Here is a 14892-nt window from a genome sequence, read left to right on the forward strand (position 1 = left end):
CTGTAGCTTAAAATTCAAGCGTGTGCTTTGACCCCTTTTGTACGTGGACTTAACATTCCGATTGGCTTCGGTTGGTGCACTTTGGTACCTTCATTACGGCCGTGACCAACACTGAAGTTGATTTATCTGTCATCTGAGAAATGATAAGAGACCCTTCATTTCACAGGTCACTTCCTCTGTCAAAACTGGCCTTTAAAAAAAAAAAAAAAGCTGCGTATCTTCAAAGTGCATTTTTGAAAGGTTGTTTTGATGTGTTTCTTGAATTTTATTCTTTTGTGCCGTCATGAATTACAATGCGATCAGCCTAGACACATAACAATGACGCAAGAGGAAGGGGCTGTATTAAATAACTGGCTTTTTACAGTTCAGACTTTACAAGTGATTCACATCTGAGACATGCTGCTAGATGCAGGGTTTTAAAGGTCACTACAAAGCCTTTCCTGTGACAGTGCCTCACCTCAGGGAATCCGGGGGGACCTTCATGGAGGCCAGGCTGACATGGGTCAGGCTGAATGCTGAGCTGAAGAACTGGCGGAAAGTTGGCAGAGAATCTCTCGCCTTCCTGCAAAAGGACATCACAGAAAAGAATAGAAATGTTCAAAACCGGACCGGGTAGGAGGACAGAGGGTGCACGTTAAAGATGTATCACAATCAGGAAGTTAGACTGAGAATGAAAGGTGGCAAGAGCAACCAGAACATAGAAGAGACTGATTGAGACAAGAGAGAGGGTGACAGAAAGATGATGTGCTGATAAAGAGTGACAGAGAGTTTGCAGCAGACAAGAAGAGAACTGACAGACAGAGAATGAGTAAGAGAGAAAGGAAATGCAGAAAAAGAGAGAGAGAGAGCACTAAAGCAGACAGATGCTGGCTGTGACATTTAGGTCAGTATTACATCAATGAGACACAGTGAAAAGGTGAAGTTGGTATTAATTACTGCCACTGGTTAAAAGGCAACACTGACCAATTATCCTACCATCTGCTTGGCATATACAGGACATTAGCCTGTCATCAGAGGAAGGACGCTTGAGTATTCGTCTGCGTGTACATACACCATTGCTCTCGAGTCAGAGAGGAGTCTACATTCGGCGTTCACAGAATGAATGCAGTGCGCTGGTTCAGATCTGTGTTAAGCACTTGTCAAAGCAGCCAATCCGTCGTTTCAGACTCCACCGTACAAATAATTCACCACGGGGGGGATGAGTAAGGGGGTCTGGAGAAGGCAGGATAAACTGATAAGTAAAAAGAAGAGAGAGAGCGAGGTGGGGTGGGGGGTGAATTCATCTTGCTGAAAGATGAGGTTTGTTTTTCAGGTAAAGATTACCTGCTACCTCTCTCCAGGCAGCTGGTATGTTGTTTAACTGTGCAGCACAGATGCCTCTGTAACTGCTCTATTTTTCACCCTCAACCTGAGGAAACCGTTTTGTTTTCACTGACAAGATACTTGAAAACACACACATGAACAGTTAAAATTTACTTCACGGACCACAAGCAGAAACGATTTGCAGATATGACATCTGTAATTTTCTGAAGACAAAGAATCCTGTCATATTAGTAAAGATGAAAAACCTAAAGATAGTGACATCCAATTGTAACGTGTCACTGGAAAGGTAAACGACAATGTTGCTCTTGTCAAGGGCAAAACACAGAAGTAGAACCAGGATATGCTCTTCTCATATTTTCAGGTAATGATGTTGCTGCATTAGCATTTCATGTTAACCTTTTCCATGGCAAACATTTGACTCATCAGAGCAGAAAAGCACTGGTGTGAGGTTTCAGTTCCATAAATGGAAAGCAGCAGTTCCTTCAAAGGCACATCAAATATCTAAATATCATTTACTTTCACTCTGATCGTACTAATTTTCCCAGGCTACAGAACCAGTTAACACCAGATTTGAATGAGCTGATTATTGCCTTTCAACATAAACGCACAAATCAACAGCTAATAAGGGAGCGAGAGAGAGAGAGACAGTAAAGAGTCTAGCCTAATTAGCGCCAAACACAAAGTGCAGCGGAGGCTGATGGGAATTAAATTAGTTCTGTAAGTAAATGGACATCATGAATCAAAGTACTTGCCAGGATATAATTTTGACCTGATGATGGCACTAGATAAACACTTATTCTTCTGAATATACTGTACGCAAGGGTGTTTTGTTTTTGGTCGTTTCTCACAGATGCCGCGATGAAATCATTTTGTACATAACAATGTTTTCGGTGCATTTACCATACAAACACATCTCAAACATGCTTCAAATCATTCGACAAGCTTCTCTTCGTATGATGTTTCTACCTCCTTTCGCAAGTTTTTTAAACTGTCCACTCAAATCCTTTCCACTGAACTACTTTGTGTTTTAACTTTGACTGGCACTTCTGTTAGACATGATACAGCTATGTTTTTTATGTTCAGCGAGTCTCGAGACAGGGATTCGAAGCGATTCATGTAAAAATCATGTTTACTTGTAAACTCTGTTTTGCATGGGCTTTGTTACCTGGAGTCTTTACAATGGATGTGGTGAGCGCAAATTCAGCTCAAACATACAACCACAGCAGCCTCAATTATGGGAAACATGCCGGGCCGAAATAAACCAGAATTATCCTTTAAAAGAGACATCGCTTGCCTCCAGCAGCGTATCTGCAATAATAGCTGAACCTCCAAGACGTTATAAAAGGAAACGCTGCTCTGCACTCTCCTCATTCTGATTGCTTAGCCAATTTTGTCATGTACCGTGTGTTTGGCACAGCTGTTTTGCAGATATGAGAGCAGTAATGTGACTGGCTGGGAATATAATGACTAATCACTAGAACCCTCCAATTTCTGTTCCACTTCACTGAGTTTCTTTGTGCATATTGCACTCTGAGTGTGAGCCCTCATTGTCGTTCAGCACCTGACCCAGTGCTTTACACTGATTGTTATGACTTCACTGTTAAAACAGGGCCGTGAGTGTTTCATTTAACACCAGGTTGGCCTGCGACTTCACAAGATTAGATATTAGTTCATTTTTGGTGGGTGTTAATTTCAAACACTGCATACGCTTGTGTACACACACACACAGATGCCAAGACAAAGGATGACTGTATTCGCTAGATCGCAGAGCATCTATACCAGTGATTAGGCTAATGAGCAGCTGACAGTTATATAACTTTCAGAATGCTCCATCATTCAGCCTTCACAGATAAAACCATGTTAACTCGGCTGCGTGAGACAGAACTGCATAGCGCGTGAGGAAATGAAAAGGGAAAATGCGAGATAAAGGAGGAGAAAATTAAGTTATGAGGGGTAAAAATGGAAAAGATCATGAGAAATGGAAAAGGTTGAAAGAAAAATAAAAGAAGATAAGGACACTGAGATAGCAGTGAGGGGAAAAGCAGGCAGCTGCGTTACAAGCTCCCGTCACTGCTAGTGTGATAACCTCCCACTGTGGGGAACGCCAGCTCTTCTTTGACCCATTTGTAATGATTAGCATATAGCCTGTCAAGACACCACAGATACAGGACGGCTTCTGTCGCATAAACAGATACAGTGTCACTGTCTCGCTCACGCTCTCCTGAGAGCTGTATCAGCGGCTTGTACCCACACTTGCATGCGTGTGTAACAGTATCTACATGGACTGCTCATTGTCTCTCAAGTGCCCAGATGTGTATGTGTGTGAGATGGGTGAATGAGGGGTCTGAGGGAGTCCGTTCCATATTCATGAGAGGCGGTCGGGCGGTTCTTATCAGCTTGGTTCAGCTTGGTGGCTCCAACACTGCTGCCGACTGACTGACAGCACCGAGCGTGCATGCATTTAATGCTAAGGGACCGGCTGGAGGTGGGACGAACTATGAACAGAAGGGAGGGAGGAGTTAGAGGGAGGAGAGAGGCGGGAAGATGTGAGGAGACAGAATGGTGTTCAAGATGATGGTTAAGATGATGAAAGGTGGAGGATAGTGAGAGGAAGAAGACTGATAAGGAAAGTTGAAGAGGAGCAGGGAATATAAATATAGAACACAGAGGAGAGAAGGTTAAGAGAGTAAAAAAAAAAAAAATAAATAAAAAAGATGTGAGAAAGGAAAGATAAAGCCCAGACAGAAAGATGAATGGAGCATGGATGACACAAGTACAAAGAGGGGGTGAGTAAGCGGTTCAGTCAGACAAATGCAAAAAAGTAAAAGATGGATGGAGAGATGGAGCAGATAAAAAGAAACAGATAGAGCAAAAAAAGAAAAAATGCAGGCATGGGAGCCTGGGGAATGGAACAATAATTCCCGTCTAAAATTAGTCTCATTTTTCACCAACTTCTTTCTCTGTAATTCTGTAATGTAATATGCTGAGCAGGGAAGCTCCCGGGCTCCTGTGGGACACGACATGATGAGAGCCGGAACTGCCTCTGCCTACCAGCTAGGTAAATAAAGAGACATGAATTCAACAACACGTACACACTGTAACACACAACGAAAAAAGACTTGTGGGCAGGCACACGAGCGCTTGACAGACAGAAAACTTGTTAGCAAACAGAGACATGTGTACGTTAAAGACAGCTGCGCAACACATATGCAGCGAGGCAGAATAAGTGGGAGATGAGATGCAGACGCTAATTCTGTCAGTGAGGTCCAGGCCTAAACACTAATCAACAGCAGAATAAAATTGATTATGGTCGCTTTGCTCCGCTCCGCCTGACTGGAATTCCTCCTGAGCTGTTTGGCTGAGTCAGAAGAAGAAAATAAATGTGTTTCTGTGTTGTTGTTTTTTTAAGAAAAAAAAATTACACTTGAGATGAAAGCCCACCTGTGAGAGAAGGAGTTCTTGGACAGGTTCAGGTAGGAGAGGTCAGCGCAGCAGCCTCGCAGCAAAGCCCCAAACAACTGGCAGAGAAACAGAGAGCGAAATGGGCGGTGTTATTTTTGGCTCTTGAACAAATTAAAGCACAAATGCAACATAAGCAGACTAAAACCACTGGACCTATGTTTGCTGGCGTAAGTCTCTTCAATAGAAATATAATTGGATGTATGACCCTAGCATTATTTAATATTGAAAAGAAATTATAGAAGCTCTGCATGTCTGTGACAAAGAACAAAATAAGATGTTACTGCTGGTCAAATCAGGACAAAACTGTCAACTTGTTTTGGGATTTATTTCATCCTCTCTGTGCCATATGGCCAGGATTTGTGCACAGTAATACAGTGTTTGTAATAAAGTTTCTACAAACACACACAAGTGCATTTAGCATCTGCTGTATGCGACGTCCAAGAAATATGGCATCATCAGAAATGAATGTCATAAAACCTCCAATATGGCAGTCTCTGCCGGGAGAACAGATACATATCTGTTACGATGACAAGATAAATATCTGCTTTGAATACTGATGAAGATTCTGCATTTTTTTTTTTGTTTTTTTGTTTTTTTGAGCAGTTGAGCCCAGCACATAATAAGCTTCAGCTCTTTTGGAGGGAAATACTAATTGGAGGATTTCCCTCAAGTAGCCATTGATTTGGTGTCTGCACTCTTAATTAGCTGCACACTGCAGTGGAGAGTTCCTAAGTATATACTCAATCATTCTAATGAAGCACAACACAAGATAAGATCCTTAAACACAATACATTTTTACAAATTACGTCAGCAGTCCACAACATTCTTGGAAGTGTTCTTTGTTTTGAGAACCAACTATCATTTTTCAGACTTGAGTTGCTATTACCAAACAGAGATTTTTCCTTTTAAACGTCTTGGAAGGTTCATTCATTTATGTGCGGCACAAATATATAAAACTATCCAATATTTCACAAGAAACATTAGCAACACGTCCAAAAAATGAATATGAATTTGTACAGCAGCACTTTCCCCCCTCCTACTCCATTAGTCATCTTATAACAGCTCTGATTCATCTTGCGGGCCCTAACCCCATGGTTTTGAAGCACTGGACCTAACTATCAAACTGCATAGAAATTAGAAATATCTCCTTGGATTCACTGGGGTTATAAAAGTAAGCCATTGGATTCTCAGCATAGTGCTGAGTCCTCTACAGCCAGGAAACTACCTAGAGCTTGAGCTGTAACACTAATTTGCTTGTGATTTAATTTTTTCTGACAAATTGCCATAGAGCACTTTCAAAAGTCTCTGTGCCTCTCTGTACCATTTAGGAAAAAATAGAAATGATAGTTGGAGTGGGATAGTTGGAAAAGAACACTGACTTTGACTTATTTTCCTTAGTTTATCCTATGTTCTTGCACATTTAAGGGTTAACACCCGCTAGCTCCAGCAGCTGAATGAAAAATAGCAGGCAGTGTTTGTTCCAATCTTTCAAAGCGTGTACGGAAAGTGCTCATCCGTCTACGAAGTCTACTAATTCCCGATAGCAGGACTAAATGGGCTGTAAGAAGTGTAATTGTATTGCACTGCATCAAAGTCAAGCTGAGCCCGAACCAGGAAAAATGATTTGCTTACAGTTCTTTAATTTTACTGTGTATCCATCAACCGTCAAGTTCCAGTATTAAGAATGGGAAAAGGCTACACAGAACTTGTGTGGATGCTACATGCGGTTTTCCTGCTTATAAGAGATCAGCGTAACATCTCACAGCGCTCGAGCCATCTACTATCCATCAGTGGGCGTATCAAATCAGTCTCAGAAGTTCAAAATAAAGAGCCTTGGAGAGTGTAACCCAGTTAATCTTTAAATAAAGGTGATTTATTTGTGTTTGTTAGACATGAGAGATAAACATGATTGGCATCAAAACTTTAAGCAGCATTTCATCACTTGAGAGGTTAAACTATCAGACAAATCCATTTTTCCCTGGCAGTGTGATCCATCACACAAATTGACTAATCGACCGCTGCCCGTACATCGTAGCAGATTAAAAAAGGAAACTTATTAATAATTCAATCCCACAAGCCAACACTAAAAAAGACTAATTCTCCCAGAGACCGCTCCTCTCACAAGGACAAATAACAATTAACAAAAGAGGACATGAAGCAGGTATGAGAGAGAACTCTTTACCGTCTATAAGTGAAGCGCATTTGAGAAGTTGCAAATAAAGCAGAACAGAAGCAATGACTTCCACTCAAGCACATAATTCAATACAAGATTCATGGCCCGCATTACCAGGAAGGAGGATTGGTTTCATAGGGTGGGCAAGTCCTCCATGAAACAGATTCCTCTCTGACAAGCTCCCTGCTTTTAGGTGTTTAAAACTGCTCAAGTGAAGTGAAGTGCAGCAAAGGAAGAAAGCAAATGTATCACAGTCATCTACAAGGTACGTAGTTCAAAGGCACCGGGAGTAAAAGATTTACACTGCAATTTAAAAAATTCCTTCACAAGTCCTGTATTCAAAATCTTCCAGAAATGACATGAGTAACATCTATGAACTGTATTTGCATAAAGCATAGGTTCTCATTGTACAGAGGAGCACTATATCCACATGAATTCATGTGTGAGCAGCCTTTTGGTTGTAGTTGGCCAAGATGAATTATAAAGTGGACCCAGTCCACAATGTGTGATTATGTTAGCCATCAGTGTATCTGCTAAAATGTGCATTTTATTAGAAATTCCAAATTCACTGTATATGCATAACATTGTTACCACTATGTGCAGAGGAGTTGTCATTGTTAGTGGTGGAGTCTGCAATCTGTTATTTTCTCTCATCAATATTCTCTGTACTAACGCTATATTAGAGGTGCTGATAGTTTATAGTTTAGTTTATAGTTTAAAAAATAGGATTTTATAAAATAGATTCTAGAGTGATAAGATTTTTTCACTGCATCCTGTTTTAGGGCCGATCCTATGTTTTGTAAATGAATATTTTAAAAGTATCCGGTAACAAATAAATACTGTATAGCTATTAATGAATAATAAAGCACCAACGTTTCCCTCTATAGTACAATGAGTGCAATTATAAAGATACATAAAGTTCAAGTCTAGGACCTTCAGATCGCCAATTTAATTTGTAACATAACAGAGTAAGAGCTTTAAGCTGAGGTGATGCTGACCAGCAGCAGAACTTAAGATGCTGAAAGCAATAAATGCTACAAAAGATCTGTTGCTGACTCTGACCTCTAACCTCCCTAGAGTGGAGGGACCAATAAAACATGGATATTTATGTCTGTTCTATCCAACCTTGCATGTCCGTACTGCACTGACAAAGCAGCAGCGATTCGACATAAACAATAAATGTGACCTCCCGTTCACAAACCTCTACATCTTCTGGAGGGACAGACAGTAAAAACATCCCGAGTCTTGTATATTCACAGTAAACCAGCGAGAAGTGCCCTAACAGCAGTAACCGGCAGGGGCAGATATTCACGCGTGGTCATTGAAATCTCAGAGTGAAAGCTCTGTCATCCTTTGAGCCATCAGTGTATCTGCTAATGCTGCATGACACTGCTTGCTTGCTAAATTTAGACACAGCAACAACACAGACAAAGTCATATTTCTGTGGTGACAAAGATGGAAACAAATACGCAATAAATGATTGTGCAAGCTTTTCACATGAGACGTCATTTGTATAATTCATAAGAGGATATACATTTCTGTTATTGTGATTCTAACAGCTTCCACACATCACTCAAAGCATTGTGCGCAGAGGAGAATGTAAGAAAGAGTGACTCAACAGAGGTTTAGTGTGGCAGCATATTCAGACTCAGAAAGCCAGCGCTTTTCTGTTTCTTGGCTTGAATCCCATCCTAGAGATGAGCTCAGGCAGCACTGGCTGAACAGTTACTGTAACGGAGACAGCAAGTACTAACCGAGTCCACGGTGCAGTCTGTCCCAGAAAGGTCCAAATGGACCAGGCAGTTGGGCTGGGCCAGGAACAGGTACAGGTTCTGCATGGGAAGAAAGGAAGGGAATTTTAGAGAATGTCTATGTGCTATGAGGCAGATGAACATGCAGTAGATAGAAGAATCAGTCAGAGCTGATTTAATGTGGCTTTTTTGACATTAATCAACAGAAAGTTACTCCGCTATGTCAATATGAACTGATCTAAATGTATTACTTATAACACAATATAAACTTTGTTATTTGACCCTTTAAAATAACAAACAGTAAACAACCAATGGTGGAGCCAATCGGTTTTATAAATTACACAACTAGTTAAATGGGGTTCACCTATGTGTGGTTTAAGAGACTGCATTGTGGCCAGTATAAATTTACCTGTATCTGCAACTCAACTAAAAAGTGCCTGAAAGCACAAGTCGAAGGAAAGATTTTTAGCATCCCTTGGAGTACAGTTAAATCAATTATTAAGCAATGAAAAGCGTATGGTACAGCTGCATCGGTCAGACCCCCTGCAAAAACTGGAGAAGCGAGCAAGAAGTAGTCAAGTGATGGAAGCTGCCAAGTGACCTAAGGCAACTCTGAACGAGTGCCAAGGTTCAGAGGCTCAGGCTGAAGTGATCATACAGGCAAACTAGAAGACTCAGGCTCATATTTGCCAGAAGGCTGGAGGTAGCCCCTCTGGACTGATGAGACCAAAATTTAGTGTTCTGACCTTTGATATCTGTGGCTGGAAAATCCTGTCCAGTGTTCAATAATAAATTCTAAACCTATGCAATCATAGCACGTATTTTATATCTATAATTAATTTTATATGTCTAATTAATGTAAAACTCTTTGAAGAAATCGGTTTTTACTTTTTATGCCCATATGTGTTAAAAATGTTTTATTTATTAAAAAGCCAAAGTTAGAGTTCCATTCAAAGGTAATGCAAAATAAGAGAATCTGTGTCCATTTCCATCCATAGGGGTTGGGGCAACCAGACTAATCATTAAAGAAAAAGATTTTTTTCTTATGTGCAATCTGAAAAGTGAATCACAAAAAGTCAATGGAAATGAACAAACACAATAATTTCCTGTTATGTGCGTTTCTTATTACCGTGGCGTCGTCTCCAGACAATACCCCTGGGTTTTTGCTGAGGTCCAGATGCAGCAGAGAATTAGAATAGTCGTCACTTGAACACAGTGCCTGGGACAACGAAACCACACCTAATATGGGGAAGGAAATGGTAAAAAAAATAATAATAAAATCAATAAGGAGCTTAACAATGTATATACTGTACACCACTGAGTCATTTAATTGTCTTATAATCATCTTTTTTTTTTCCCTCAGTGGGATAATTTAATCCTCTGGACATGACTTACAAAGCAACTAATGAATACACAACATAATGGCAGAGGGTAAGCAAACTCTGTGGCAAAAAATAATAATTGAGCAGACTTGTGAGGTGGCTGGCATGTATGAAAAGAGCTTTCAGAGGAAGCTTGTCACCTTTCCCCCCATCCCATTTTCCAAGTGTACCCTGAAAGCCAAACAAAAGAAAATGATTCTCTAAAATCAGATCACTACACAATTACACCCACAGGCCCGATGGAACCCCTCATTAAAATCCTCACTCTGCAACTCACTCTGAGGCAAAACACAGCACGGCAAGTTGGGGATTAAATATAGACGCCGTAACAACAGAGGAGAAATCTCTAGCTGCTGCAACAAATAGAAAACTCTATTAATCATCATCACTCTGTGCTCTATTCATCCTTCAATGTATATTATTGATCACGACCAGAAGTTGCAGGGAAGGTATTTCTCCTGTTCCCCAGCATTGGGCAGCGTGTGGAAGGAGGCAGCTACTGCATATGCCGCTCTGAAGCTGGAAAAGGCACTAAGCTTTTCATCCCTAATTTGTAGCGATTAAGAGGGAAATGAGGGGAAGAGGGGACAGGGCGTCTAATCCCCTCTCCATCTATTCATCAGCCGCTTGATTCTGCTGGAAGTGGAGATTTTAGAAGTCATCCAGTCTGTGTGACATTATCAAGTGTGTTGGAGTAACGGTGTGAGCGCACGTTTAATACATCTGCCTATTTCTGATCACATCCAAGACGAGGCACACGCATGCCCGCTCATAGCAGAAGGGAGTGTGTGTGCTTGTGTCGGCATATGTTTGGGTATTTTAGAGACAGAGGCAAGGAGGGGGAGTGGGAGAGAGAGATCTATAAATATTCAACAAAAAGTGCCTCATCCCCTGCAAAGTCATACCAACACGCACCATTCAAGGTCAGCACCATCGCTGCATTCTCCCTGAATCGCTGTGTCAAACCACTGGCTTTTAATATTGCACCTAGTATGGTTTTCCCATTCACACAAACTAATAGGGTATAAAGGTCATTGTCTGTGGCACATATGTTACACTTGTAGCCTTGTAATTACAGTCAACGTGTTCTCATTCATACTGCAGAGGCACTCAGCAGTAGGGCTTTGACTCCGAACTTCGTTATTCGAATATAATTCGATTATTTTAGATATTCAAACGAATTTTAGGGATCTCTTAATATTCAAACCTGTATGGGAATTATTTTTTGTAAATGTGTTTGCTTGTAAACGTTGTTTTCAATTCAGATTCCGAGTTTTTTTTTTCACGCCTGGTGTGACAGTGTTTTTCTTCCGAAAGCATCATTGACTTACGAAAGGTTCCTGTAAGCTTGTGTATTTCCGATGGAGCGTTAACTGTGTCGTAACAGCATCTTCTGTTATATTCTGCCCGTTACATCTTCATTCCGACACTGCATATCTTGTTTGCTTAATAATAAAAATTTTAACACGCATAACTGCCGGAATTTCCGGACTATAAGGCGCACCTGAATATAAGCCGCACCAGCTAAATTTTGGGGAAACTGCAGATTGTGCCATATATAAGCCGCACCCGACTAAACCGCTGGTGTTTTAATGTTTAATTATCGTAAGGGTTTCTTCTACCACGGAGGGGATTGTCGGGACAGAAATGACTGTTTGGAAACGCAAAGCCCATTTATTTACATTTGACAAACATAAATCTTTCGATCAATCAAACAAACAATCGATCAAACTTTCACATCTTTGACATTACAAACAGCATTCGTGCAGTGCACAAATAATACAACGGTGCGCTCCTAGCGCACTTCCTGCAGTCATAGTACCGTAGTAGTGCAGTATAACAAAAAACAAAGCTTACAACGCTTGACGAGGCAATAACGTTAAATGGCTAAATTTAATTTGTTTGTAAAAGTGCTTGCCTGTAACACGGCAGCAAAAGTGCAGTAACCCGGCTGCTCAACAAAATAACCAGCATCTTTTTCGAAAACAGCCAACACAGCAGTAAAGGTGCAGTAACACGGCCGTTTACTGTATCAAAATAACCAGCCTACTATACCAGAAAAGTCAGTTCTTAATCCTCGTGTCATCGTCTATGACATGATAGTGCGCCCCTGGTGACCGTTAGCTGTAAAAACCCATCTGCCGTTGTATAAGCCGCAGGGTCCAAAGAAAGTGACAAAAGTAGCGGCTTATAGTCCGGAATTTACGGTACTCAGCCTTTCGTGCACGTAGTCTATTAACATTGACTGATACACTGCCCTCTGGTGGACAGAAAATATAGAACTTAAGTTTGATACCAATATCAGTCTTACTGAAGACATTTAATGGTCAAAATATAATTAATAAATATTCGAATATATTCGAATTTTAATATTAATAAACAAACGAACTTCGAATATGATTTTTGGGCAAAAGTCAAAGCCCTACTCAGCAGTAACAACAGAAGCAGAGGACGTACAGGAAAAAATGTGTTTTTACCAAGCTATAGGTTGTGATGTTTATATAGCCCACAGAGGTTGAGTTTTCCCTTTGTAAACTCAATCAGTAATCCATAATATACCCTTAAAAAAGTATTTCAGATTTTTTTTTGTTGGGATTCGTAACATGAATAACTTGTGATTGAATAAATTAAAATAAGAGCCATAAAGGTAATAATGTGAACTCAACCGCACTGTTGCTGCCTTCAAATGGAACTAGTGATCTTGTGGTTATGACATGGGAAGGTGAACACAAATTACTTAGCGCTCAAAACGTAACGGCCTCCAACCTCTATACAACTAAACTGCAGCATAATAATTTGTCATTCACTTCTGTAATATCTGAAAATGTTAGCAAACACGTCACAACTTGTCAACTTTGACCTCATCAAAAATTTTCAGATACTTCAATAAAACGACAAATACGAACCCATCTGAAGCATAAGTCACATGAACAGCACTTCAGTCAGAGGGCTGGTAATATACTACTGCTCTGCATCTCACAAATAAACCAATCAGCTAAATCAGATGAACAGCATTACCCATGAATGCTACAGACGATCAGAATGCTTTAGAATAGGCTGTAATCGTCTAGAATGCTATCAAAATGGGGCTATACATGTAAGGATTTACACCTGCGTCACCATTATTTGCAGAATCTGCTCTAATGCTAGTGTATGATTTGTATTGTCTGGGATAAAACCCAATAGAACTAGGACACAGCACTAATGCCTATGTTGGATTTTAGGGGGGTAAAAGCAGATCAACTACTTATGATTCTGACCTGATTATTATTTGGCAGATAGATCACGCAGCAAATTCACTGGTCTGTTTAGATGCATGAGAAAACGTCAGCTCAGACCCACTGCAGCGGAGCGGCGAGGCAACATTGTGGTTTAAAGAGTGTTTCTTGAACAGACCAGCCTGAGTTCAAAGCTTCCTTTTACACAAAGCTCCCACTCTGCCTTCAAGCTAGACTCTTTTGTAGGCACTGAAAATATTAATCACATGCTTATTTATATTTAATAATAGCACAAATAAAGTGTTGAGGGTCAGCCACTAGGGGCTGCTGTGTCTCAGAGGAGCACACTTACCCTTGGAGGAGAGGGAAGTCTTGGAGAGGTTGAGGAGGCGCAGACCTTTGTTGAGGCGACACACCTGTTGAATCAGGTTGGAGACTCCTGGTAGGAGGAGAGGAGACAGAGAAAAGATAAAGACTTTCTACTTTTACTTAACCAAGTGAAAATATTATTTTTTACAATGGTTTACCAAATTCCAAAAGCACACTGTCAACCGTTTTCATAACCATCAATAACAGTGAAGCAAAAATCTTTTTCAGGACTCGACTAGATTCTAGGAAATGATTTAGACCACCATTAGATCCACTCCAAAACACACACGCAGCTAAAAAAACAACACACCAATGTACTTTACAGAAACACTTTCTCCCACATACAGTACAAGCTGCAAAAACCACCCCATGTGAACGCATTACGCCAAGCCAAATTACATAATACGCAGTTTCAGCTCAGCAGTTTTATTAAACACATTGCTGCCATGATGATAATATAAAGGAGTCTGCTTTATTAAAAATGGAATTTATTGTACTGCCAAACCTAGCCTGCTGGCTCCTGCATCACCCTGGCATTCTCATTTTTCCGTTGTGTGTATACAGAACTCTGTAAGGCACCAAAACCTGGAGCTGAAGGTCACTCTTTGTTGTGATGATGGGTATTATTGTGACAGTTAAGGCTGCAGCAGTTGTGTGGTCATAATCACAATGAAGTAAGTAAGCGGGCACACATGTAAACACACACACAGACAACCACACACACAGACAGGGGTTAAGAGTGAGCACAAAGAATTTATTGAGGGGAGTGGAAGTGACAAGTGTCAGGCGGGAGGACAGAAATTAGCTAATGAGGGATGCTGGCGTGCATGCAAAGCCTGACCCTGGCTCACACAAATGCACATACACCTCAGTCCTCCTCTCTTTCAATCCGCTTGCACAGAAAGCAGAAGGATGCATATTGGTGGATATATGACAGTGATTAATGCAGACAATTAAAACTCTGCAACCACTAATTGTATGCACAAGGAGAGTGGTAAGATATTCAAGTTGTGTGGAGTGTTGCAACACCAGAAAAACAAAAGACCACTCATACACATATAGCTTAAAAGACAAATGAGAGAGAACACGGAAAGAAATGAAGAAAGTGAAAATAAAGGTTCTGCGAGGACAGAGATTGATTTTGAATTCTTTGAACACAAACAAACGCTGTGGCGAAGTAATAGCAAAAGAACAACCAGAGGTGCCCTGAGAGA

The 14892-nt window shown here is 40.7% G+C and overlaps 1 protein-coding gene across 1 annotated transcript in view; it reads right to left on the reverse strand.

Annotated features, from left to right (window-relative positions):
• Positions 1 to 14892, reverse strand: part of carmil3 (capping protein regulator and myosin 1 linker 3) — a 75976-nt gene that overhangs the window by 30195 nt on the left and 30889 nt on the right. The window contains exons 12-16 of the mRNA XM_084546860.1: positions 13662 to 13748; positions 9839 to 9948; positions 8713 to 8790; positions 4765 to 4841; positions 458 to 562 (exon numbers count right to left, since the gene is read on the reverse strand). Of these exons, the coding sequence (XP_084402986.1) occupies positions 458 to 562; positions 4765 to 4841; positions 8713 to 8790; positions 9839 to 9948; positions 13662 to 13748 (457 nt within the window). The remainder of the gene's footprint in view (positions 1 to 457; positions 563 to 4764; positions 4842 to 8712; positions 8791 to 9838; positions 9949 to 13661; positions 13749 to 14892) is intronic.

This window comes from Chelon labrosus, assembly GCF_963514085.1.
Source record: "Chelon labrosus genome assembly, chromosome: 6".
In the NCBI taxonomy this organism is placed as follows: Eukaryota; Metazoa; Chordata; class Actinopteri; order Mugiliformes; family Mugilidae; genus Chelon; species Chelon labrosus.